At 40.7% G+C, this 24,157-nt stretch overlaps 2 protein-coding genes across 3 annotated transcripts; both read left to right on the top strand.

Moving 5' to 3' along the window:
• The first annotated feature begins 79 nt into the window (after positions 1-79).
• TIPRL (TOR signaling pathway regulator) lies at positions 80-9,843 on the top strand. Of its 2 annotated transcripts, none has more exons than XM_058823570.1 (7): positions 80-303; positions 2,646-2,825; positions 3,660-3,759; positions 4,860-4,991; positions 5,407-5,502; positions 6,150-6,212; positions 6,883-9,843. In XM_058823570.1, the coding sequence occupies exons 1-7, from the start codon at positions 203-205 to the stop codon at positions 6,925-6,927; spliced, it is 717 nt and encodes a 238-aa protein (XP_058679553.1). In that variant the 5' UTR covers positions 80-202; the 3' UTR covers positions 6,928-9,843. The 2 variants fall into 2 exon arrangements, with proteins under 2 accessions (XP_058679553.1, XP_058679544.1); XM_058823561.1 differs by having other exon boundaries at positions 6,896-9,843.
• Positions 9,844-10,223: 380 nt separating this feature from the next.
• On the top strand, positions 10,224-20,687 carry SFT2D2 (SFT2 domain containing 2). The gene is made up of 8 exons (XM_058822125.1): positions 10,224-10,350; positions 10,635-10,721; positions 11,040-11,125; positions 12,209-12,290; positions 14,403-14,438; positions 14,568-14,626; positions 15,371-15,400; positions 16,031-20,687. Exons 1-8 carry the CDS (start codon positions 10,288-10,290, stop codon positions 16,068-16,070), a joined length of 483 nt encoding a protein of 160 aa, XP_058678108.1. The 5' UTR covers positions 10,224-10,287; the 3' UTR covers positions 16,071-20,687.
• The last annotated feature ends 3,470 nt before the right edge of the window (positions 20,688-24,157 follow it).

Below are 24,157 nucleotides of genomic sequence, written 5' to 3' on the forward strand. Positions count from 1 at the left end.
CTTCCTGATGCATCCCAGGATTCCGCCGCCGCCGGGGCTCCGCTCCGCGCGGCCCTGGAAGCGGAAACGCCACGGGGCGGCGGTTCCGGGGGCGCCGGTGCTGCTGTGAGTGCTGTGCGGGAGGAGGCGGGAGGAGAGGGGTTCCGCCACCTCCGCCCCTTCCGCCGCCTCCTGCCTTCTGCTCGGCGGAGAGGAGGCCGCCATGCACCCCGTTTTCCAGAGCAGCCGGCGCGACTTCACCTTCGGGCCGTGGAAGCTGAGCGCCGCCCGGACCCATATCATGAAGTCGGCGCAGGCCGAGAGGTGGGGCGGGCTCCGGGCCGGGGACGCAGGGGAACACGGCACAGCACGGTGTCCCAGCTGCTCGGGGAGCCACCGCGGGGCTGCGGCCTCAGCCGTCACAGCGAGGGGCTGGGGGCGTCGGGTGGCCTTGCGAAGGAAACACGCGGCGTTCCCAGGGCGGGGGAGACACTGCTCGGTCCCCGGGATTGTTCCTTCTTCTCAAGCTTGATTCTCTGGCTGGAGAACTCGGGCTATTTGGGTTACAGGTAACTTCCAAAATTTTGTTTTAATGATTACGGAAGGCAGCCTGCAAGAAAGATGAAGAAGGACTTTTTACAAGGGCATGTGGTATGGGGAAAAGGGGGAATGAATTCGAACTGAAGGAGAGATTTGGATTGGACCCTAGGAAGGAAATTGCTGACTGTGAGGGTGGTGAGTCGCTGGAACGGGTTGCCCAGATAAATTGTGGATGCCCCATCCCAGGCCAGGTTGTATGGAGCTTTGAGCAGCCTGGTCTGGTGGAGGTGTCCTTTCCCATGGCAGAGAGGTTGACCTTTAGATTTCTTCCAACTCAAACCATTCTGAATGTATGATTATAACGGTTTTGGATCTCTGGATCTCTGTGAACTGAGACCTGCTAATTAGAAGCCTAGTTTTAAAAATTATTTTTGAAAAAGAATATTTTTAACGTCTCATACCATGTCTCAGTAGTAGCTATTTTAAGATAGTGGCTTTCATTAAAAGTGTATAATTTGCTCTCTTCTTGTAGAACTTTCCAGTCCACTGAAATCATTGGAGGAAATGTTCCTGTATCAGCATCAAGTACTTAAGTCAGATTTCCTAATGTGGAACTGGAGAGTTCAGCTGTACCACAACTGACCTTAAAGACAGATGGATTTAGCAGATATTTCTTGGTTTCATTTTCTGGAATAAATTTCAGTATACATAGGACTCTCATTAGTCTTGTTAAATGTACTTTCATTTATCTTGCTTTTACCTTTTTTGAGGCTAATAAGGCATTCTCTGGGAGGAACTGGCTGCTTATGGCTGGGATGGGTGCACTGTTTGCTGGGTAAAACCTTGTCTGGATGACTGAGCTCAAAGACTGATGGTGAATGGAGTTACATCCTGCTGGTGGCCCATCAACAGTGGTGTTCTCCAGGGCTCAGTATTGGGCCCAGTCCTGTTCAATATCTTTATTGATGGTCTAGACAAGGTGATTGAGTGCACCCTCAGTAAGTTCACAGATGACCCCAAGCCAGGTGGAAGTGTTGATTTACTGGAGAGTAGGAAGGCTCAGCAGAAGTATCTGGACAGGCTGGATCAATGAGCTGAGGCCAGTTGTAGGGGGTGCAACAAGGTCACAGCGACTCATTTTGTCTTTTTTATTGCTTGGGGAACATTAGTAGTACCTGTAGGAATTTTATTTCTGGCAAATATATATTGCAAAAATCCCTCAGCAACCTGTGTGGAAAGGTGAAGGATTAAATGTGCCATAGCTAAGAACTCTTCTATGCAGGGGTTGGGTTTTTCAGGTCAAGGGTTCCTACACTTGATTAAATGGAAAAGTTCATAATGTTATTCTGCCTTCTTTGGGAAAAACATAGGATCTTATTTTCCAGGTCTGTGAATTTATTTTTTTTTATTTCAGTTAGGTTGACACTGTTCTTTTGTATTAAGAGTTACAGAAATAACCACTTTTGTTCAGCCATGTTACCAATGTGAACATTGTGATTAGGACACTCTTCTCCCTCCCCCCACTCAAATAGGTGGTGTATTTCCTAAAGCTTTCTCCTCTCCAAATGTCAGATATTCCTTTTTGATCTTGGGAAGTTGGGTAGGTGAGGAGGAAAAGTTTAGGAAGTGTGCCAGTACATGTCTTCTACCAGCAGAGTACAGTAGTGTCATCTGCAGTTTTTACATACTCTGCCTGGGTTGTCTTAAGCATCTTTTTTCTAGGCTTCTAAATTTGGAGGAATGGACCATTGTGCCGTGAATTCAAACTTGCTTATGTTGAGTCCTAGTTCTTGAAAATTTCTTTGAGTACCTACTGAAGTTGGTCCACTGACCATCCAGGGATTTGCTAGCACAGGTGGAAAATGGCTTCTGCATGTTTCTCAGATACTCTTGATTCCTCATGTGTGAGAATTTTGTCTGAGCCTGATGGTGAAGGAATGTTTTAGGAGTACTTTTTTGGTGGAAAAGTCACTTCAGATTAATGAGTCTGCTTTTCAGGTGAAATGATTAACCTGGTGATGTGTCTTCTAAGTTATCACGGTCTAAAGAATCCTTGTTCCAAAACAAGGACTGCTTTCACTGAGCTGTGATCAGCTGATTGATGTCTCTTTTATTTTTCTCTGCAGGTTGGCTGATGAATTACACATGCCTTCCCTGCCAGAGATGATGTTTGGAGACAATGTCCTAAGAATACAGCATGACCATGGTTTTGGAATTGAGTTCAATGCTACAGATGCTTTAAAATGTGTCAATAATTGTCAAGGTATGATCAAAGTCGCTTGTGCAGAGGAGTGGCAAGAGAGCAGGTACAGTATTTTATCACCAGTGGGCAAGTACTCGTGTGTTGTATATGAAACTGTCATACAGTCATTAAAGGAACAAATTGAACTCCTGAAGACCACATTGCATTTGATTTTACCCTAGATATAGCATGTGATCACAGAGGTCACTTTGCTTTTCTTTGCTGTCATCATCCTTTCTGTTAAATTGGGTCAGCTGTATTTTTCAGCTGTGTCATGGCTTTCTTAAAGTAAATGTCAAGTTTAACATGACTTAATGCTGTTTCTGTTTACTTAAACTTATAGAGCCTTGAGCATTACAAGACTGTATTGTATGGTGTTGCAAAGTGCTGTACATGTTCAAAATCTTAGCCTTAGGAACAAAGCTTTGTTCCTAAGGCTAAGATGCATGAGAAGTAATTATGATGCTTAGTATTTACCAAATTGGATTTAGTTGTAGAGCATCTGGAAATAAAGCACAGAAACAAAGCAAAGTTATCATGAAAACTAAGCTAAATTGCAGTGTTAATGATTGCTGTGTGTTGTCAAGAGATCACTTTCTGCTTACTTAAAGAGACATTGATCTTGAAATACAAATTTTTCAGCAATATTGCATGAGAATCTTTGAGTCATAGAACTGAAATAGATCAAGAATTTTCATAATTGTTTTCAAAGTTATTATGGAAGCAGACGTGAAACCATGATTAAGTCTTGACATTGTGATTGCAGCTCAGACAATGCTGCTGTTTTTCGTTAGGAACAGTGTCAGAATTCTAATGCAGAGTCTTATGTGAGGTTGTAACTTTTTGAGAATTGCTATAAAGCAATTACTACAAAGCTGTTTTCTGTTTCACTGTTGAGGAGTGAGACTGAGCACAGTAAGGAAGTTGTCAAGCCATATGACTGGACTTACACAACAGATTACAAAGGAACTTTGCTGGGAGATACTGCAACATTAAAGGTAATAATTTTCTTGTTAATTGCTGACTGCATCTTGCTTCAGTCAAACTTTTTTTGAAGCTGTCATTTACCTTTCAGTAGGCTTCTTTAAAATCTTTTGTGCTTTGTAATTTTTTATTTCAAAGTGTAATTTGGGCTTCTCATGTTTCTCAGCTCATGATTTTATCCTAATCAAATCATGGCTTATTTTAATAACGAGGGTGGGTGGTGTCTTAAAGCCTTTTAGGATTAAAGCACATCGGAGGCTTCAGCTCTTGCTGGGGACTGCTCCGGGGCCCCGAGCTGCTCATGTACAGCAGAACTATCAGCTGTGTCATTCTGCAGTGCCTTCATGCTCTGCTGCTTGCATGTTTGTCTGCTTTCTGACCTGGCTGCTTTCAATGGCCTGATGTTTTTCTGCAACAGCAGTTCAGTAATTCCAGATATTTAAACTCACAGGCCCTCCCATGTCTTTATTTTTGTGAAAATAAGACTGAAGTTCCCAACTTCTGTTTACTGCGTACAGGTTGCTTGCTACTAAGCAGATGTATTAATTCACTAGTATTGCTTTAGTTAGAGATCATTTGAGTTGTGCTGGAATTAAAAGTACAGTATAGAAATAAACAATTTGGTCCATAGTATTTGGACACCAGAAGTGTCTGTGGAGACCATGAGATAGAAAACATACAGGTACTTGATTTCTGTGAAAAGGCTTTACTGGAATAATTTTCAAGGTGTGTTGTGGGTTAGGGATGTTAAATGCACAGAAATCTGTTTATAAACCTGAACTTCTCATATGTATCTTGAACAAAAGACATCTTCAAATGTTTTGAAAGAAAGCAGAATTGTTTGCAGCTGAAACCCTACCGAGCCTGGTACCCAGAGAGAAGTTTAGTCAGAATTTTCCACTCTTAAATTTTGTTTTTGCTTGATATTACTTCCAAGAAGAAACTCTTGGAAACTTTGATTTTAATTTTTTCTCTTAGAAATTTGGAGTGTGTTAAGCTTAGTGCCTGAGAAGTTTTTTCCTTTTTAAAACTGTGGAATTAAAAATATCAGAACAAACTGTGTGTAGTTTGGCAAAAAATTAATATGCTAACTGCTCTTAATATTTTTCTCTAGGTTGTTCCTACAACAGAACACATAAATACAGAGAAATTGAAAGCCAGGGAACAAATTATGTTTTTTGAAGAAGTACTCCTGTTTGAAGATGAACTCCATGATCATGGAGTATCAAGTTTGAGTGTGAAAGTAGTGAGTATTGGGAGGTGTATAAAAGATACCCGGGCACTCAGTTGGCTGATTAATGCAAAACACAGCTGCTTTTTGCATGTTGTTCCTTCTGGGATTTAAACGTTAAAGCAAAATGTTCTTCATCCTTGCTCTTAGAAATATGACCTTACTGGAAATTATGTTTTCTTGAAATCTTTGTCATCTGTCATTTGTTCCAGGGGACAATCTTTTCCCTCCTGCTTCCTGCCTAATAGTGCTTTGAGACACTGTCTGCCCCACTGGCCAGTCATAGCTGTAGGACTTCAACTGCCCAAACTTTTGACTTAATTCTTGGAAACTTCTCATATTGTCTTACATTGTGAATGTCTGATGTAGACAAGTACATGCTTAAGTAAGCCTTTGTAAGGTGCTGAATGGACCCTCTTTATTTTTGCAGAGAGTTATGCCTTCCAGCTTTTTTGTGCTGCTGAGGTTCTTCTTGAGAGTGGATGGGGTACTCATCAGGATGAATGATACAAGGCTTCATCATGAGGTAAACCCTTACTTTCCATCATGAGTTACTTTACAGAGGTTCCTTTGTCATTTTACTTCCAGTGACCCAGTGATATTCCTCTAATTTAATACTGATGTTTGGGGGCACAAAAACTTCTGAGTGTATTTTATTATTGTGGTGGTGCTGAGCTAGCAACCAATTGCTGGATGCCATGTGTATGAGCAGAGTAGGCTACCCATCATGTGATGTAATCATTTAAATACATTTGACAAACACAGATTAGAGAAGGAAGCACAAGAGGAAAAATAGGCAGCAGTAAAGAGTTCAATACTGTCTTGTCTTCAAATACGTTATTGTAACTTGCAAATAACTGTCTGCGGTACACTGAGTTCTGGTATCTCACAAATAATACAGGATGTTAAGATTTGGGTTTTGGTAATTCTGTGTAGATGTGTAGGAGTTCTAGCTGAGTAAAAATTAACAAGCATTTTCAGTCATAGAATTTTTTTAAACATGCACGTGGCAGGTTTTTGGAAAAAAACAACGTTGTCATCTATCTTCATGAATTTGAATGTACATTTCTTCTATGTGAAAATTTGTGGTCAACCAAATTCCAATGCTTCCAAAATTAAATGTATTTAAAATGCTTATTTTACTGATACCAGATGATTGCTTTTTTCCATTAGGCTGACAAGACCTACATGTTGCGAGAATACACATCCAGGGAAAGCAAAATATCAAGTCTAAAGGTATTGCATTTTTAAAACTTTGATTCTTTTCCTTCTGTCTGCTTTTCAGTTTTATGGTCAGCATAGAAAATACTGTGTCTCTTAAGTCCTTCTTTGTTAGTTTGGAATTAATACAGAAGAAAGTTCTTTCTGCTTATGCAACTTTTGTTTTGGTGATTTTAGAGCAGATTTACATTTTGTAAATGCTCAGATCACATGACAGGGTATAGGATTAGGTCACTTTTTCTACTATTGAGTTAACAAAATGTTTTTATTATTTTATTTTTTCATAGAACTGTTCAGCTGCAAAATCAGGTAGTCCATGTCCCATGATGTTAAATTTCATCTGTTAAATTTATGTGCTTCCAAACTGTATTAGGGATTAAGATCTGTTTGGTAATAGACTCTTTCAGTTTTTGTCAAATATTTGAGGTTAATAGGCCACCTTAAAACTCTAGTAATGGCTCAGAATAATTTGTGGCACATTTGGAATTGGAGCTGTTGATTTTTATTTGTGACAAACACCTCAACTTAAATTTTCTTGTATCTTTCCTCCTCCCTTTTTGTTTGCCTCTAAAAAGTTTGCCTGGAGTGGTGTTTACATCCAGTAAATAATAGGTTGTCTGTAATAGTTTGGGGTTGGAATACTTTTTCTTATCCCCTCTTTTCTTTCACTCATTTCATGTAAAAGTTTTGCTTTTTAGAATGTTCCACCTACCCTGTTCACGGAACCTAACGAGATCTCTCAGTATCTACCCATAAAGGAGACAATCTGTGAAAAACTAGAATTCCCCGAGGAGCTGGAGCCTAAACCAGAAACATCACTGGAAACCATATGTGCTAAGTCTAAATAAATGTGACTTTATAAGGACTTGAAGTATGGACATTATGTGATCACAGTTGTTGACATGGGGGGTGTTTCACTACTAGTGGAATAAAGAATTTGGCTAATTTTTCTGTAGCCATAAGAGAAAACATTTCAAGCAGATTTTGCTAATGGTGGTTTTGGTTTGGATTTTTTTAACCTGTGTTTGTAGTTGATGATAGACTGGTGGTGAGTTACAGTTTTCAACAGCATTGGAGAAATGACTATTGGGAGTCTGGGTTCTGTTTAGTTCACCAAGCAGGCAGGAGTATTGTCTGGACTCCCATCCACTTACAATTCTATGAAGATTTTGTTATTGCTGCTTCAGATACTATGAAGCTACCAGAGTTGTAAAACTGGCATGATTTTATTTTTATTGAGAAATAATCCACAGTAAAAAAAAAAAAAAAAATTCCTCTGCATTTATTTTGATCTGTTCGTCCTAAACTACCCATTTTCCTTAGCTTCCCTACTGGTAACCAACAAAGTTATTTCTTGTAGTTTCTGATCCAGAGTCTTACCTAAGAATATTAATTTCATCTGAGATAGGTTTAAGTGTAGAGAAAAAAGTATATTTGTTTGACACTATATAAAGGTAAAAATTATTTGTGAAGCATTAACTCCAGGAGAGCTGGAGGTTAACAGAGAGCCACTGCTAAATCTCTTCACAAATGCTGGTTTAATCTAGTGTCAGCTGGAGTTCTGGGACTCTCACTTGAGGTCCCTGTTCTGCTCCAGTAATGTACACTGCTGGAAAGGCATCTTCCTGCACTGGCCTTCTCTTGGATGTGCCCACATGGGACGGTTCTACTGCCCTGACAGCCAAGTTGCAAAACTGCCTTGAGACTTAAGGTTGGGTAAGTCTGATCCCTAAAGGGTGCTGGTATTTGCAGTTTGAGAAATGAGGTCCTGTATGGCCTTAGAAGGATGCTAACATATATTCCAGATATATAATTTTGGTTTATTTTAAAATTATTCTGAGTTCTAGTATTGATAGAAGTGTGATCACTTGTATAGTCATGGTTTCAACACTCTGTAGATGAAACTGAATACTTGTATTGCTTTTGGAAATTGTGCAATATATTACTGGTTTGGCCTAAGAATGGGGGAGTTAAGCAGGCTTGTCTGGGTTTGCTGCTGACACTCAGTGCAGGAGGCATTGCAGTGAAGCATTGCTGCTGACACTCAGTGCATGTAACTGCAGTGAAAAGCAGACCTGGTGGTGCAAGGTGCTTGCAGATAAGAACAGGGACACATTCTGATGTCTTGGGGTTTTTGTTTAAAAATCTTCATAGTCTACACCGCATGCTTACTAGAAGCAGCCCACCACAAAACCTTGTATTTAATAATATATTTTGTGAGGTTTTCATGTAGACAAGACCCTGAGGTTTTTTGGGGGGAGAAAAGTGTACTGCCATCTAATTGACTGTTCTTTATTAAAAACAAATAACACACTGATTTCACTTTTATTTGAGGCAGCCTGGTCTAGTGAATTCTACTGCAGGTGGAAAGGCAGGAACTAACTGCATTTTTTCCTGTGTTGCTGATTTACTCTAGCCACGGGGAAGACATTTTTCTGAGCCTAGATTCCCTGTACGTAAAAATGGGATTTAATATATGCCTACCTCACAGAGAGACTGTGAGGATTAGTTTGTACAAAGTTATTGATTAGAATTTTTTTTTCTGAATACACCTTCGGCCTTATCTTTGGAATCCTTTGGAAAGGATTACTGCAAAAAAATTAACTATAAGATAAATGAAGAAAACTGAAACAGTTTCTGAAAGAAGTTGTCCAGCTGTGGTAATTACCAGGTAATTATCAGACATGATCTGGGTGAATGAATTTATGGCCACTTTGAAATAGAAGCAAGGTCCTCTATGTTCCCCATTACAGTCCTAAAATCTGTTGGCTTTTTTTCATCTTCCTGCCCTTGTTTCCTAAACATTTTAGTGTCAGGGTGAAGAAGAGGACTGCAAATGGATGCAGCACCGAAGAGACTACAATCCATTTAGTAATAGAAGATTATTTGGGTCCACTCCAGTGGGAAGTGAGGAAAGAGTAAAAAGGAAAGGAACGACAAGTGGAGGTGAAGAGTTATTTTTCTAGTAGAAGTAAATCATGGAGCTTACTCTAAGCATATATTAGTATACATGCCTTAGAGCTTATAAAAACACACTTTACAGCTGGTATGACCGGGAGCAGAGCTCATGTAGTGCTGGCATGAGCTCTGTATCTGCATTTGTTAATTCAGCCTGTGATTTGAGCTTGGTCACTGATGCTAACATTAAACTCCTTTGGTCTGAAATAGAGTGTGGGGGGGAAAGCCACAGAGTGGGGAGAGAGCAGTGGAAAGGGCACTCTGCATGATTAGCTTATACTGTGTGTTTTCTCTTGTCCATCATACATCCTAATTTGTGACCTGTGACAAAGTTTTATGGAATTGTCTTGGTATCTAGTTGACTATAGATAAGTGCTCTCCATCTATTCTAAAGGGTGCTGTGCATTTCAGTGGGACATGTGTTGGGGAAATCACAAGAACACCTTTAGGAAGTTACAGTTACAGCAAGTTCAAAATTGGAGCACTTTGTGACTTTCTTACGCCACACAGATTACCAAGAAGCAGCGGTATAAACTGGTGTACAGCAAGTGTTCTGACACAAATTTTCTACAGAAAAGTACCACTTTGAATAAATAACTTTAGCGGGGGAGGGAGTTGGGGTGGTTCTCCAGCTGTTTTGTGTCGAGTTTTATGTGGCAGTTTATATTGTTCCTTGTATGTTGCTAAATAAAACGTACCAAACATTTTGCAGTTCTGTTTTTAACTGAGCAAAATAAACTGAAATAACTACTTGTGATGCTGAATTTTGGCTGCTAGTAGAACTTTGCATCCAGATAGCTTTGTCTGTCAGGAGGCTGCTAGGCTCATTATAAAAATAAAGTGAACGGGAAAAGAGCCACAGTCGTGGAATTAAAATGAAACCTCACTGACTATAAAACGAGTTTTGCTACTGCCAAACCATGGAGTGGAAAGTGCTGGGAGGAGATAGGATCCATGACAATTGGACTACAGTCCCCGGCAGTCTTCGCGCCGCCCCGCCGGCCTTCCCCTACCTGTGGCATGCAGGTGGGCGCGGTGGCTGCCGGGGCTGGTAGTCCCTGGGGAGGGGAGGGAAAGGAAGGGCAGAGCAGGACATTCCGGCCGGGCGGGCGGCCTGGCGGGGTGCGGAGCCATGGACAAGCTGAAGCGGGTGCTGAGCGGCCGCGACGCGGAGGAGCCGAGCGGCCTGGCCGAGGTAGCGCTGCCGCCCCGATGCCGGGTGGGGGGACCCGGCCGCCCGTCCCCGGGGTGCTCGGCGCGGTGGCGGAGCATCCGCCCCCGAGAAGGCGCCGGTGGCATGGGCGGGCGGTGCCCCGGCGGGTCCCGGAGCCGCGGCATGGCCCGCTTCCCGCGGGACACTCGGGAGGGTGCCTGAACGGGACCCGGCGCGGCAGCCCCTGGGAGGAAGGTTTCGCGCTCGGTAGGAGGCAGGAGCTATAAGTAAAGAACTTTCGCTTTTGTTTTTCTCCTCGTTTCCAGGTTATCGATGCGACTTCCTTAGGTTGGGGCACGCGAATTAAAGGTTTCATTGCGTGTTTTGCGATCGGATGCCTGTGTTCGATCTTGGTAAGGGCTTTTTGCCAGATTCTCCTCAGTATTTGAGTTTCAGGAGCCCAGATAATTAGAGCCTCCCTCTATGCTGCTGCTGGATTTTTCCGAGTCTCTGTGGAGACCTTTGACTCGGTTCCAGTTAGATAGAATACACTGACTCTTAACAAGAGTGCCAATAAACGCGATTTACTTTCGTATGCGTAATTCTGCACTTTGGCTTGGAGTTTTCTTAAGAGTTCTTTCGTGATGTGACACTTCTTGGATATATATGTTTGTTTCAATTTAAAACCTGTTCATTTCCCCCTCCCCCTTTCTCTAAATGTTCCTTTTCAGGGTAGTTGTCTGCTATGGATACCAAAGAAAGGGCTGGTACTCTTTGCTGTGTTTTATACCCTGGGAAATATTGCATCCATTGGGAGGTAACAATCTTTATATATAATTTCCCTAATACACATGAGAAACAAAAGCAGATTAATAGTGCATGAGTGGTAGAAGCTGTTGCATTTGCGAGAGATTTGCTTTTGTAGATTATTTTCTTGTTGAATTCTACAGAACAGCATTTCCCCAGTAGTGCTCTGAAATGGTAAAGAAAATTTTAATTTTTTAAATTGTTGTTAGTAATGCATTCAAGATAAAAGTTGCTCATTAGTAAACAGGAATCATACTCATGCTGTAAGCATTGAGGTTTTTTGATTTTGTTGGTTCCTTCTCCCCGAGATAAAAACAATTCTTTGCCATTTTGCATTTGGCAGTGCTCTGTGTGTTTTGGTGAGTATGTTTGGGGCAGTCTGTCTGTCAGGGCAAGTATATGTAGTAAGACTTCCTGGCCTTTGAGGTTCCTGAAGCAAAGCCCTGCATACTCTGTGACAAGCCCAGCTTTCTGTGATTGTGGAAACTTAGCACGATGCAAGAAAGCATAAATGATGGAATTGAAAGAAATATGCTAATGAGGCAGAATAATATAGAATATGAGGCAGAAATATCACTTCAGTTGAAACTTTCACCTTGTGTAATTCATCCAGTATCCATCACCAGGGCCCTAAATGAGGCTGCAGACCTGGTAAGGGATCAGAGAATGGATGCAGGCATGAAAACAGCCTTTTATGTAGAGGAATTGAGTTGGATTACCTGGCAATCCATGGAAGAGCCTCTGTGGATGGTGTTCTTGAAAAGCAGATTTTAAAAGGATTTTTGAAAAGCAAGTTAGAAAAGCATCTGTCAAGGATGATCTGATTGGAGCTGACCTTGGCCTGTGCTTCTAACTTGATAGTTGTGCTCTGCTTCCGTTAATTTTAACGGAACAAGTGTGAATAAAATTGTAAATACCTTGCACAAAGAAAGGATTTGGTCTCGTTGTAAAATCCCATTTCTTTTGTTTTGCTGCACTGATTGCCATAACAACACAGCGTACTGATGCCCCTATGGCAGCAAACAGTTTAATCTTACCGAGTTTCACTTTTGCCTTTCTCATTTCCATGTTCATCTCGACTTATTTTTCACAGCACTATGTTTCTTATGGGACCAGTGAAACAATTGAAGCGGATGTTTGAGCCTACACGTTTGATCGCTACTATTGTTATGCTAGTAAGTATCCAAGGAGTCACTTTTAACTCATACAAACCTGGCAACAATTTTTATTGTGAAGTCCTTTCATATCCATGGATCCAGCTATGGCTCAGGATGCGCCTGGGGGTGGATTTTTCGTTCGTGTTTTTTTGTCTTTTCTTGAATTGTTGAATGCTGCACATCTGCTGTAGTGGAAGGGTAAGTGTGGCAGCAGAAAAGCAGCTCTCTGTTAGGCAAGACTGAGCTTGTTTAGCTAAATGAGCATTAAGGGTCTGTGGCTGGTGTGTGTGAACCATGCATGTGCTTTTTAGGGTACATGAGATCACAAGATCATATTTATGTGTCCTCTAAGAAGTGAATGATGGGAAGCAAATTTTTTCTAAGTTGTCCTATGGATATTGCTAGATATTTTGTTTGGCATGATTTTGTCTTTTTATATTGGGTCTGATTGCTTTGAAGGAGCTGTAGGTAATACCTACACTACCTATTTCATCAAGAAATATCAAGGTATTTCTTGATAAAATAGGTAGTGTAGGTATTTCCTTGATAAATGTGTTGGTATTTCCTTGATAAAATCATCTCTTTGTAACAAAGCAGCTGGGGAAACTGTGCCTTGGTAACCTTGCATTAGTGATCTTTCCAGCTGGCTGATAGCTTCAGGTTTTGAAACTTGTATGACAGAGTGAAATTGCAAATTCAACATTCAGTGGAGTTGCCCTTGGGATTGTACTATTTTCAGAAGATGGAAGTTATAGCAAGCCTTGTGTTGTGTGTGTTTCTGTGTCTGAAAGTTGCTGATAAGTTTCAGACTGACTCTTCTTTAAAGTACACAGGTTTTTTTTTGTCTCTGCAACTTTCCTGTTGGCTTCTGGCAAGTCAAAAAGTTGAAAGGTGGTGTAACTTGCATGAAACTCCCATTTTCAGTCTGAATATCTTCAGAGTGCTTGCTTGCATTGGCACTTCTCAATTTCTCTTTACACATCCAGAGATGCTGCAGAGCTTTAGAAATTGACTGTGTATGCTTGCAGATCCAAGCAAGAAGCTGCTGTGTAGTGTGTGTGTGTGTTTTGTATGCATTCAGGATGCCTGGAGTCACAAGAATTCCTGGAATGTTGTTCACTGCGATAAAGCCAGTCATTAGATTTATGATGCAGTATTTAGACCAATATCCCCACCTTAAAACTAATGAAAGAACTGCATTTATGGTCAGTACTGTTTGAGCTCAAGTGTATGATTTCATTGGCAGTGCATATCTTAGTGTCGGAGTCTGCAGTACTACATGGGGTTTTTTTCCATTCTGGCAGATTGCACATAATATTCTCTAGTAGCACAATGGCGCATGTGTATCTAAGGGCTGTTAGATGCTGATGAAGGAAGATGAATTATCAGCATGTATCATAGATAAATGAGCTGTCATATCTTAAATTGAAAATGAAAACTAATAGGAGGTGTCTGTTAAATCTGAGGGTTAAAGCAGAAGATGATCCTACTACTCCCCAAGATTTTACCTGTAGTAAAGAAAGACACAGTGCAACTCTGAAAACAGAAAAAGTGCTTGTTTGAATGACTGTGCCTTACTTCAGTATGTGCACAGGAGAGCTACTAAGCAATAGACTGAAGTTCCTGAAAGTGTAGCATGGTTTTAATTGGTGAGCTTTTAATTAATGGCATAACTTCAATGCCATGGTAACCATGTAATCATCGGGAACTATGCAGAAGCAGAAAGACTAAGAATGGTGACTGAAAAGTATTTGAAAAGTCTTACTTATGCAAAATGATGAAATGGTGTGTGTGACTGTGACACCAAGAAGTGTGTGGGATGGAGTAGGGACCTGCAAAAGAGCTTCAGGAACCTCTTCCTCTTGCTCCTTTGCAGCCATAAAATAATTTTCTGGAGATACCACCCTGATATTTCCTGATTGCTTTAATTCACTTAAGAAATCTAATAGCGAGAACATTTTTAATACAATAAACTTTTAAATATGAGGAACTCTTATGATGAAGAATTGAATAAAACTGAAATTATGTAATTCATTTCTGTCTCTGTGAAGGACCTCATTACAGTGTTGCAATATTTATAGAAACTGGAGTTGTTTCTATTTTTAATTAAAATAATTTGTTTTCTTCTAGTTGTGTCTCATACTAACACTGTGTTCTGCTTTCTGGGTGAGTACTGGAGTCCTGTATGTATATATAACTGGAGTTAATGTAAATGTAGTATATTTTAAAAGTAAGATTCTTACACTGTTGTCTCTGCTGTGTTTCTTTCCCCCTCCTTTCTCCTCTCCCTTCCAGTGGCGTAAGGCAGGACTCGCGCTGCTTTTCTGCATCTTACAGTTTTTTGCCATGGCATGGTGAGTGATTTCCTCCCTACACAGTCCACTTTCTGTTGCACCTGACACCAGTAGCTGAATTGTGAGGGGATTTTGACGTTGAGTTAGGTGGAAGGAAAATTTTTACCTTGTCAATCCCTTAGATTCAAGACAATGCATCAGTGAGGAGCTGATCTCTTCACACTTCATGGTCTCTCACACCACTACAGAGGCTGTGGAGATGGAGCTCAGGGCTCCATTTCTAGAGGAAGTTCCTTTGATTTCTCTGAGCTTGAACTGGGCTTGGTTTTTTTTTTTTTTCCCTTTAAAATCAGTTTGTTGCCTACTATCTGGTATTTCTCTTTTACACTCTCCTGAATTTGTCTCATTCAGAGACCCAGTTATGCCAATCAAACTGTCAGTGTTCTTCAAGTTAACATATGGTCTGTGCAAGGTCACCAAAGGAGTGCACAAACTGATATAGACTCCTAGCCAGCCCTCAATGCTAATCTTGCCTACTTGTAGGTGTTGGAGCATGAAGAATACTGGATGCAGGAGAGCTGCGTTTAAAATGCTTTTACAACATCCGCCTCTATTTTGTGCTAGTGTTTCATACCCTGGCTGGGCTAAGATGGCTTGCAAGGATACTCCTTCCTGTTACTCATAAACTCAGAGCTTCATTTTGGTTATGTAACTTGCAGTTTAGAATATCAGAGGGGTTGTTCTTATTTGTGATTCTAATAAAATCTGACATGAAAAGTAACTTTCAAAATCTTTCCTTTTTAGGTACAGCATTTCCTTCATACCATATGCAAGGTAAGTTTCTCTATTCTCTTACTCTTTGTAATTTTGAGGTTTAATCTTACAGAAGATTAGCTTAGAGAAGTGTTGTCATGTGTGGCTTTAGAAGGTTTTCCATGGTGTAGGAAATACAAGTAGTTACATCTGAAAATGAAAATAAGCATTTTCTCTAGTGGGAGAACACAAATGGAGAAAATGAGAGGGCTTCCCATAGGAATATGTAAGCCTGCTGACCAAATGCTGAGCATTTAGTATAAGCATAAGGCTTACCTTTGGAATGCCTGAATGTTGGTCCAAACTGCTACTAGGCAAGTGTATTCTTCTGTGTCCCTTTTGTCCTGTTCTCCCCCATGAGCGCTGTTCTTTATGAGCACAGCTGTGTCTCCTGCCCCACCCTTCTGCAGTGCCCTGCCTCAGTGCAGCCTTGCAGGTGTCGCTTCCGCAGCAGGTGGCCACTGAGCAGACCTGCTTGTCTCTAAGGCATTTGTGTAGTCATGCAAATCATGTTAATGCAATTTATACATGGTCAGCTGATCTCTACAGTCCTTGGTGTCAGTGGGATAGCAGCATGGAATGACTCTTATCAAATCATGTAACTCGGGTGACTCTGATTCTCTTGTATTTTTTTCTTTCTCCTGCCTGTAGGGATGCTGTGAAGAAATGTGTTTCAGTCTGTTTGTCCTAACAGGAATACTGGATGCCTCACAAAGTTCTAGGAGCTGTGTTGGATCACTGTGCTGTGTAGTTTCCTACTTCTGTCTTGAACATGTGCCTTTCAGCTGCTTCTTAGAAGCTCCTTATGTTACACCCAGTGTCTGCACTTGCTTGGGTTTGTAAGCAATGGTGTCTGTGGGACAGGGGGCTTGTGATCAAATGAAATTCAGTCTGGCAGAAGAGCTGGGCAGAGGTCCACAATTTGTTATGGTGATTCTTGCATAAATTCATGCATTTGGTTTTGCAAAAGTTTCAAAGTAATGTGTGAAATTTGTAAGTGAAGACCTTGGCTCTGCTGGGACTGTGCCAGTTCTAGAGTTGAAACAACTTGGGATTTTTTAAAATAGCCTTATGTCACTTAATCTTTGAACTTTTTGCCTTAGATAATGGAATATTCGTATTCTTTCTCTTCCTGTCTCTCTTGAAAGCTTTTAGGTTTATGAGACTTCTAAAAGATGTAATTCTAAAACCAAACACAGTTTTGGACTAACCATGAAATGTTTGCATCTTTAATGAAATATTTAATTCTCAGTCCACACTGATAGTCTTTCTTTAAAATACATGAAAGGGACATTTTCATCTGAAAAATCTTGTTCCTGTTGGAAAAGCACTCGTAAAATAAGGTCCACTGATGTTTTCAGCTACCAGAAACCTGAGGTTTTTTTCCTTGCTCATGGTTGCAAGGGAGGAAGCTGACATTTTTCACATGAAGTGAGGTGCTTCTCTTCTCCTCCAGCTCCTCCATACCATAAGAGCAATGCAAGGGGCATGGTAGGCAAGCACTAAAATAATTTATGTATGTCCTTTCTCAAAGGACAAACCGTCATACGGTGGAAGTGGGCTATTGTTTTTAAGCAGTCTGGGTCAGGGAGAAGACATTCTCTTCTGAACTTGTAAATAAGTTAAAACTCCAACATTTCTCTTTGTTTCTTTGTAAGTGGAATCAGTTTTCTTTCTGCTAAAACTCTTGCATACACCAGTGAACTTCTCTGCATGGAGGAGAAAGCACAATATTCTGTTTCTGTGGTAGCAAGGAAAGCGTGAAACAATCCCTCTGCCAGCTCCAAACAAGTGCTGAGTGGTCTGTATCCAAATTCCAAGGCCACTCTGTTCTATTCATCTTCTGAGCTATGTGTAATCATTTACTCCTGCGGCATTGCAGTGGTCAGTGTAATATCTGAGCACAGATTCCTGCTTCTGCTGTGTGAGATAATGTTTTACTACTTTCCCCTTTCCTCTTACCAAATTGTCTTGCTGAAGCCAGTGTTTAAGATTATGGTTTTCCAGTGCACTCTAGTGGGAACTGAAGCATCTCTTCCTCAATCTACTAAGAGTTTAGTTGTTTAAGAGCATTGTGTTTGCATGGCAGGTGTATTCCTGACTTGTAGCACAAAGACATTAATGCAGGAAAAATCTGAACCTACTTGGCTGTGAAGTATAAGCTCACAGTGAAGGCAAATAGTTCTATGGTTTCCAGAAAGTTACTAAGAAATTAATTAATCCAAAATCTTATATTTAAGTGTCCTTCTGATAATTTATAAAGCCTGGTACCACCCACCTGTAAGGATCCTCTAAAATAAATAAATTCAAGATTCCCTTTGTAGATGGTTATGAAAGGGAGATTTTGACAAGTATTCTGTGGATTCATGGTGCCAGAATTACTGTTGCAAAGGCATTTGAAAGGGAAATTCCACCTTGGAAAGACAGCACTGATGTTGGGATGCAAGTTATGCAAATTCAAGTACTGCATCCTGGTGCTCTTTTTACCTCCCAGGATATAGAAGTTAGTGTTGAAATAAATTTGTTGACTATTACTCTTCTTGAAAAGATTGTTTGGTTAAATTCCCAAGAGAGACTGGGAATTAAAGAAAACTGATCCTTCTCTTCCCTGGCTGATCTAAGTGTCTAAACTTTTTATCAGGGACAAAGTTCAAAACCTAATTTACATCAGTCAAAGGACCTGTGCCAGTCTTTTCTTAGGACTTTGATAATGTTTACAGAATTCCTTTTGTATAAGGGAAATTGAAATGCAATCCTAATGCCTTTTACATTCCAATATTCCTTTAATTTTAGCATCTCTGAATGTTCCTGGAAAAAGCTACAAGCACAGTATCCATTGTTTCTCCTTCCCCTCTCCAACTAAGTTATGTTAACTCTGATCATCATTCCAGGTTCAGCAGCCATGACAACAGAATTTGACTTTTGGGATTCTTTTTTGATTACTTCAGATTAGGAGGAATACATGCCTTTTGTTTATTCTTTGGCCAGCTTGGGCAGAGTTCTGGTAGCCTGACTCTCTGGCAATTCTGGAAGAACAGTACTATTGGGTATGGTGAATATTAGTTTTTCAACATGCACTAGTTCCAGCTAACTAGAACCTTTTAGCTCTTGTGAACACAGCCAATTAGAAGTAGGAAATTTATGAAAATACCAGTAGATAGTACATAAGTGGATTTTTGTCCTTTCCCCCTTCTCTTCTCAGTTTAAAACTCTAATTCCAGCTTCACAGCCTTTTATTCAGGAAGAGAGAAGAACAAATCTTCATCTGACTGCACAACACATGAGGCTAAGCAATTGTGCCCTTACAGGAAGGGAACTCAAGGGAAGATGGCAAGGACACAAGGATCACAAGAGTGCCACTGGGGTTTATGTTGCCCTTTGGTGTTGTATTCTGTTCCTGGGGACATCAGACAGTAGGAGAGACTTGCCATATTCTTACCAATATGTGAAACATCCTCAGGGTTTGTTGCTTCATCTACAAACAGTTTTTATTTAAAATAGCTCTCCCAGAGCAAAACTCTTTAGATTCTTACTCACTTTTAAATAGCTGTAGTGAGGCTGTTGACAGTTTATCAGCAAAAGAAATTTCCCCTTTACTGAAGTACTTTATTTTATATGATTTTTACATAACTGGGGAGTAAACTGTATAAATATTCCCTCTTGAGTAGTTTTCAGTCCGAATTAGATTATTTCATTATACCTTTTTTTTCGGTCATTAAACCTACTTTGTGTTACGTTTTGATATCATCAGCTTTAGTTATCTGCTTGGCAGGAAGCATGGTGGGTATTTTTGAAGCTTTCCATCTCACTGTTCTTGAGGGCAGGAATGTTTGTTTTGTGCGCTCTACTTGAATAGAGAGCTTCTATTCTAGGTTGGAATCACAAAGCTCCTTCCTTCCCAAAGTCATTGCTCAGTTGCCTACAGCACTTAAGGCTGACTTCTCTAAGGAAACTTCTTGGATGTTGGGTGCCCATCTCAGTAGGATTTGGTGTTCTAACAGAAAGTGTTTTTTGCTCAGCCTGTTGACCAATTTGTCCACTTTTTTCACTTTTTGCTGTACAGATAACATAACCTCAACCAAGCAGCCTTACCGTACAGTTCTAGCAGAAAATTTGTATATCCTGGATCAGCTGACTTTCCAGCTATATTAGAAAGGCAAATAGGGAGGGTGGTAGTCATCTGTTCCCAAAGTACTGAGACTCTATACATTGAAATATGGGAATTTTTTTTTTCTACTACTTCAAAGTTTTGCTCTGTTTCATGTGATGAAGTCCATTATGAATACTGGTACTATCTGAAATGGTTCAAGGCTGATGATGTGAACAATTTAATCTCATGTAGTATTTATAGTAATAAGATTGTGCATGAGCTGTTACGAAAACCAAGAAAGGGTTTTCTGCCACAAGTTGAAATTCTTTTCAGATACCATGTTTTTAAAAGGAAAGTGTGTTGAGCTCTATGTGTGCCTCGAGCTTCCGAAAAACAGCTCTTCCTTAATTTTGGTACTTAGTCATGTTCTTGAAAGTGACATCACTGTGCTGTTGTGAACTGAGGAGGAGGAGGATGTTTAAACATGTTTGTCTTAAATATTGATGTTTACAACCATAGTAAATGATGACCATTTTGGAGTAAAAGCACACAAATAGTTTATTGTCTTAAAACCATGTGCCTTGCTGTAATGTGACTAAATTTTTTTACCAGCTGTGGAATTGTTTTGTAAAATAAAAACTGAACTTGGAAAAATTCTTTGCAATGTTTTATACTGTTACTGGTTGTGTTTGCTGATGTGCTTTTTCTATGTATTTACATTGTTTGATTTCTACTTTGATAAATGTCTTTTTTTCTGACAACTTTCTCTGTAATGAAGTGAAACCCTTACAAGTGCTGTTTGTTTCCTTCAATAAAGTTATTAAATTAATTGTTCTTGCAGTTAATATTCTTAATGTTCTTATGGTCTTTTAAATGATGCTGATTCTCCAGATGATGCTGAAATTGCTGAGGGTAATTTGTTTCCTTTGTTCATGTGTTTGGTTTTTTAAAAGTTACTGTCCTGTCCTTATTTCCTTTCCTGTGCACACAACTTGTACTGCTGAGGGGAGTTTTTGTGTCACCAGTGTTTTGCAGCAGCTTCACCCAGCAGTTGCAGGCACCTAGACACCTGGTTGGTATGAGTGGAGTTATTAAGGTGAGAATGATATTTTTATTACTTAATATTTATTTACCTTAAGAACCAACCTAGTATGCCAACAAGCTATCCTTAGTCCATGCTACAGAGGAAATAATGCCTGGTGCTATTCTGTCAGCAACGACAACACACCCCTGAAATAAATATGTTGATGTACACTCAATAAAATGTAAATGAAGTAAAATATCAATGATTTATGAAGTTGTGTTAAAAATAATTAGAGGCAATTATTTTATTTTTCTTAGCTTTCAAAGAGCTGGTCTGTTTAAGTGTGTGCTATGCATTCAAAGACCTGCCGTGGTTTAATATTCTTTGGCAGCATATCAAGACTGTGTGTCCATCGGGCTGTTCAGGGTATGTTACACTGTCTCCTAACTGACAGGCAGGTGGGTTTTTTTCCCTGTTGGCAAGAGTGGAGGTGGGTGCTGTGGGAGACTATGTTAAGTTTTCAATTTTTTTTTTTTTTGTTTGTTTGTTGGTTGTTGATCGTTCTTCTAAGCAAGCTCTGTGTCGCAGCTGACTGAACTGAAATTTCTGTCCTACAGGAAACTCTAAAGTTGCATTTAGAATACAAGCAGCAGCCTGTCTTCAGTAGTACGGAAACCATGGGGTTTGCATTTTATCTTTTTGAAAAGGTTAGAGTGTCCCAGGAATGTCAGGAAAGCTGGATACATCTTTGTCATATCAAAGCAACTGCAATTTCTCATACAGCAATAAATCCTTTCCGTGTCTAGTAGCTTAGAGGTATTTTGCTTGCCTAACTCAACCTCCTGCATAACAACAAAGCTGTTGAACTTTGCCACTTCATTATCATGCTGAGGTCTTAATACTTGAATGATTAAAAAAAAAAGTGAATTCTTCATTTGAAATCCATAAACAACAATCAGCTGTCCTAGAGTGCATTCTGTTGATTAATGAATTTGCACTTTAAAAATGCTCTGAAAGGGTTTATCAGTTGTGCTACAGCATCTAGTCCCTGAATCCCATTACCTTGCAAAGTCACCAGCATTCAAATTCAGTTACAAGACTCTTGGAAAGCTGCTGTAATGTCTGCCCCTTTCCCTTCTCCTTCAAGGTCTGATTTGCAAGAGAAGATATTTAATGGATGTGAGCCATTCAAAGGTGGGGGTTGATAGTTATTTTCCATCCCTTGCCTGTACCTTTCTTGTTGAGCTTAGCCTTCATTGCAATATGTGTGGTGGTACAGGCTTGTAACTGCCCAGCCATGAAGTGCTGGAGATTCCTAAAGGGAAAAAAATTCTGGTTTTCTCACTTTTCAGAAGAAAGCTGCTGGTGAATTAGAGATGGAATAGTCTATCTAAGCTGCCAATCTTTGGGATTGCTATTTTAAGTTAGCCTGGTTGAAACCCTTTAAAGTTTCTCTTGCATTCCCTTGTGGCATCTCTAAGAGAAGCTGTTCCCGAGAATTCGTGCTTCAAAACCTCTGTGGGAATAAGTGTGGGGTAACATGGGTGTCGTGTAAAAATGGTACAATGAAAGTGTCACCTAGTGTCCTAGGGTGAGGTTATGATGCTTGTATCCCCATTCGTGTGTTCTGTTTATGCTGGATATTATGTTCTGTGCCTTCAAGACTGGCTCTGAAGAGTGAAAGTTTTGTTTTGGTTTCTTATCAGATGTTCCCCCATGGGTGGCGGGTGATGGGATGCAGAGACAGGGCAGTACATAGTGCTGCTTTTGGTTTTTGCTTTGCGTTTTGCTTTGCTCTTGCTTCTGCTTGTCGTGGGTTGACAGCTTTGCTTTGTTCTCGCTTTTTTTCTCCTGCTCATTAGTTAGTAGATAAGCAGTCCAATTTTTTTCCTGGACTGTTTCTTATTTCCCTTTTTTTGGACCTACTCGAACCTGCTCTGGACTGGGACCTGGGAACACGGAGAGTTTGCACCCTGTGGCTGCAGCAGCTGCCCCAGCACCGGAGGGACTGAGAACACAGCAACCACCCCCAAGAGAGACTTTCTGATTTTGTCATCTTTTTTAGAGTGGTGAAAGAGTGGTGTCATCCAGTATTGTTCCTTTTGTGTGCTGGGGGGTGCTGTGCCTGCTAAATAAACAGGTTCTTTCCACTTCTCTCTGAGGAATCCTTCCCAAACCAGTTGGGGGGAGGGGCCATGTGGGTTTGCTTTCTGGAGGGGCCCCCTTTGGCGATTCTCTCCCAAATTTGCCCTAAACCAGGACACTTGGTCAGTGTGATTTCATTGCTGCTCTGAGGGGCTGTCATGCCCTAAAAGCTGGGGAAATACTGAAAGGTGTAGGAGGGCTTTGTACTGGGCACATAGTGACACACAGGACAAGGGTGAACAGCTTCATACTGCAAGAGTGGAGGCTTAGATTAAGGATTAGGAAGAAATCCTTTACTGTGAGAGTAGTGAGGCACAGGAACAGATTGCCAGAGATGCTCTTGATGCCCCATACCTGGAAGTGTTCAAGGCCAGGCTGGATGGCGATCTGAGCGACCTGGTCTAGCAGATGATATTCCTGCCCATGGCAGGGGGGCTGGAATGAGATGATCTTCAAAGTCCCTTCCAACCCAAACCATTCTATGATGCAATATGTGATGTGAAAAGAAAACATTTTAAGATGGGCATGTGCTCCTGTAGTTTCTGTTTGTGTGCAACAGGATGTGTCAGGCTCATCGCTTTTGAGAGAATCAACTGCTTCAACCGAGTTATAATTGCAACTTGTTAGCAGAAAGCTTTAACCTACACATCCAGGTCAAAAGTGCATGTTTGGTTTGCCCAATAAACACTGAATATATTACTTTCATTCTGAGCTGTTGTAAGTAGAACTTAAAGCTTTGCTTAGAATCTCTTACTTTTAAAATTTTTATCTGATCTTAAAAATGGGAACAGTAATAATTTCTTCTTCTAGGTGATAATGTCTTAAGACATCACTGAACATCTTCAAGTTAAAAAAAAAACAAATTAGAAAAAAGTATAATTATTGTTTAAAGCAACTTAAGTTACATTTATCACCAGGCTGACTATATATATTTAGTTTGCTGGTAATGTCTTGGTGAGGGGGCTACAGGGTGGCTGCCCTGGAAAGCTGCCATAAGCTTCACATACATTGACAGAGCCATGGCCAGCTGGTTCCAAGATGAACCCACTGCTGGCCAAGGCTGAGCCCACCAGCAACAGTGGTAGCACCTCTAGGGTAACATATTTGAGGAGAAAAACCCCTTACACTAATGCAGCCAAAGAGATGGGAGAGAATTTGTGAGAGAAAAAGCACTACAGACATCAAGGTCAGTGGAGAAGATGGGGCAGGAGGTGCTCCAGGTACCAGAGCAGAGATTCCCCTGCAGCCCATGGAGGTCCATGGGGATGCAGAGACCCACCTGCCAGAGCAGATGGATGCCCATAGGAGGCTGTGATTTGTAGGAAGCCCAAGCTGGAGCAAACTCCTGGACAGAGGAGCCCACACTGGAGCAGGTTTGCTGGCAGGACTTTTCACCCTGCAGAGAACCCACACTGCAGCAGCCTGTTCCTGAAGGATTGCACCCCATGGAAGTGACCCATACTAGAGCACTATGTGAAAAACTGAAGGCTGTGGGAAGAACTAATGGAGAAGTTTATGG

This window comes from Ammospiza caudacuta, chromosome 2, assembly GCF_027887145.1.
Source record: "Ammospiza caudacuta isolate bAmmCau1 chromosome 2, bAmmCau1.pri, whole genome shotgun sequence".
NCBI classification, from domain to species: Eukaryota; Metazoa; Chordata; class Aves; order Passeriformes; family Passerellidae; genus Ammospiza; species Ammospiza caudacuta.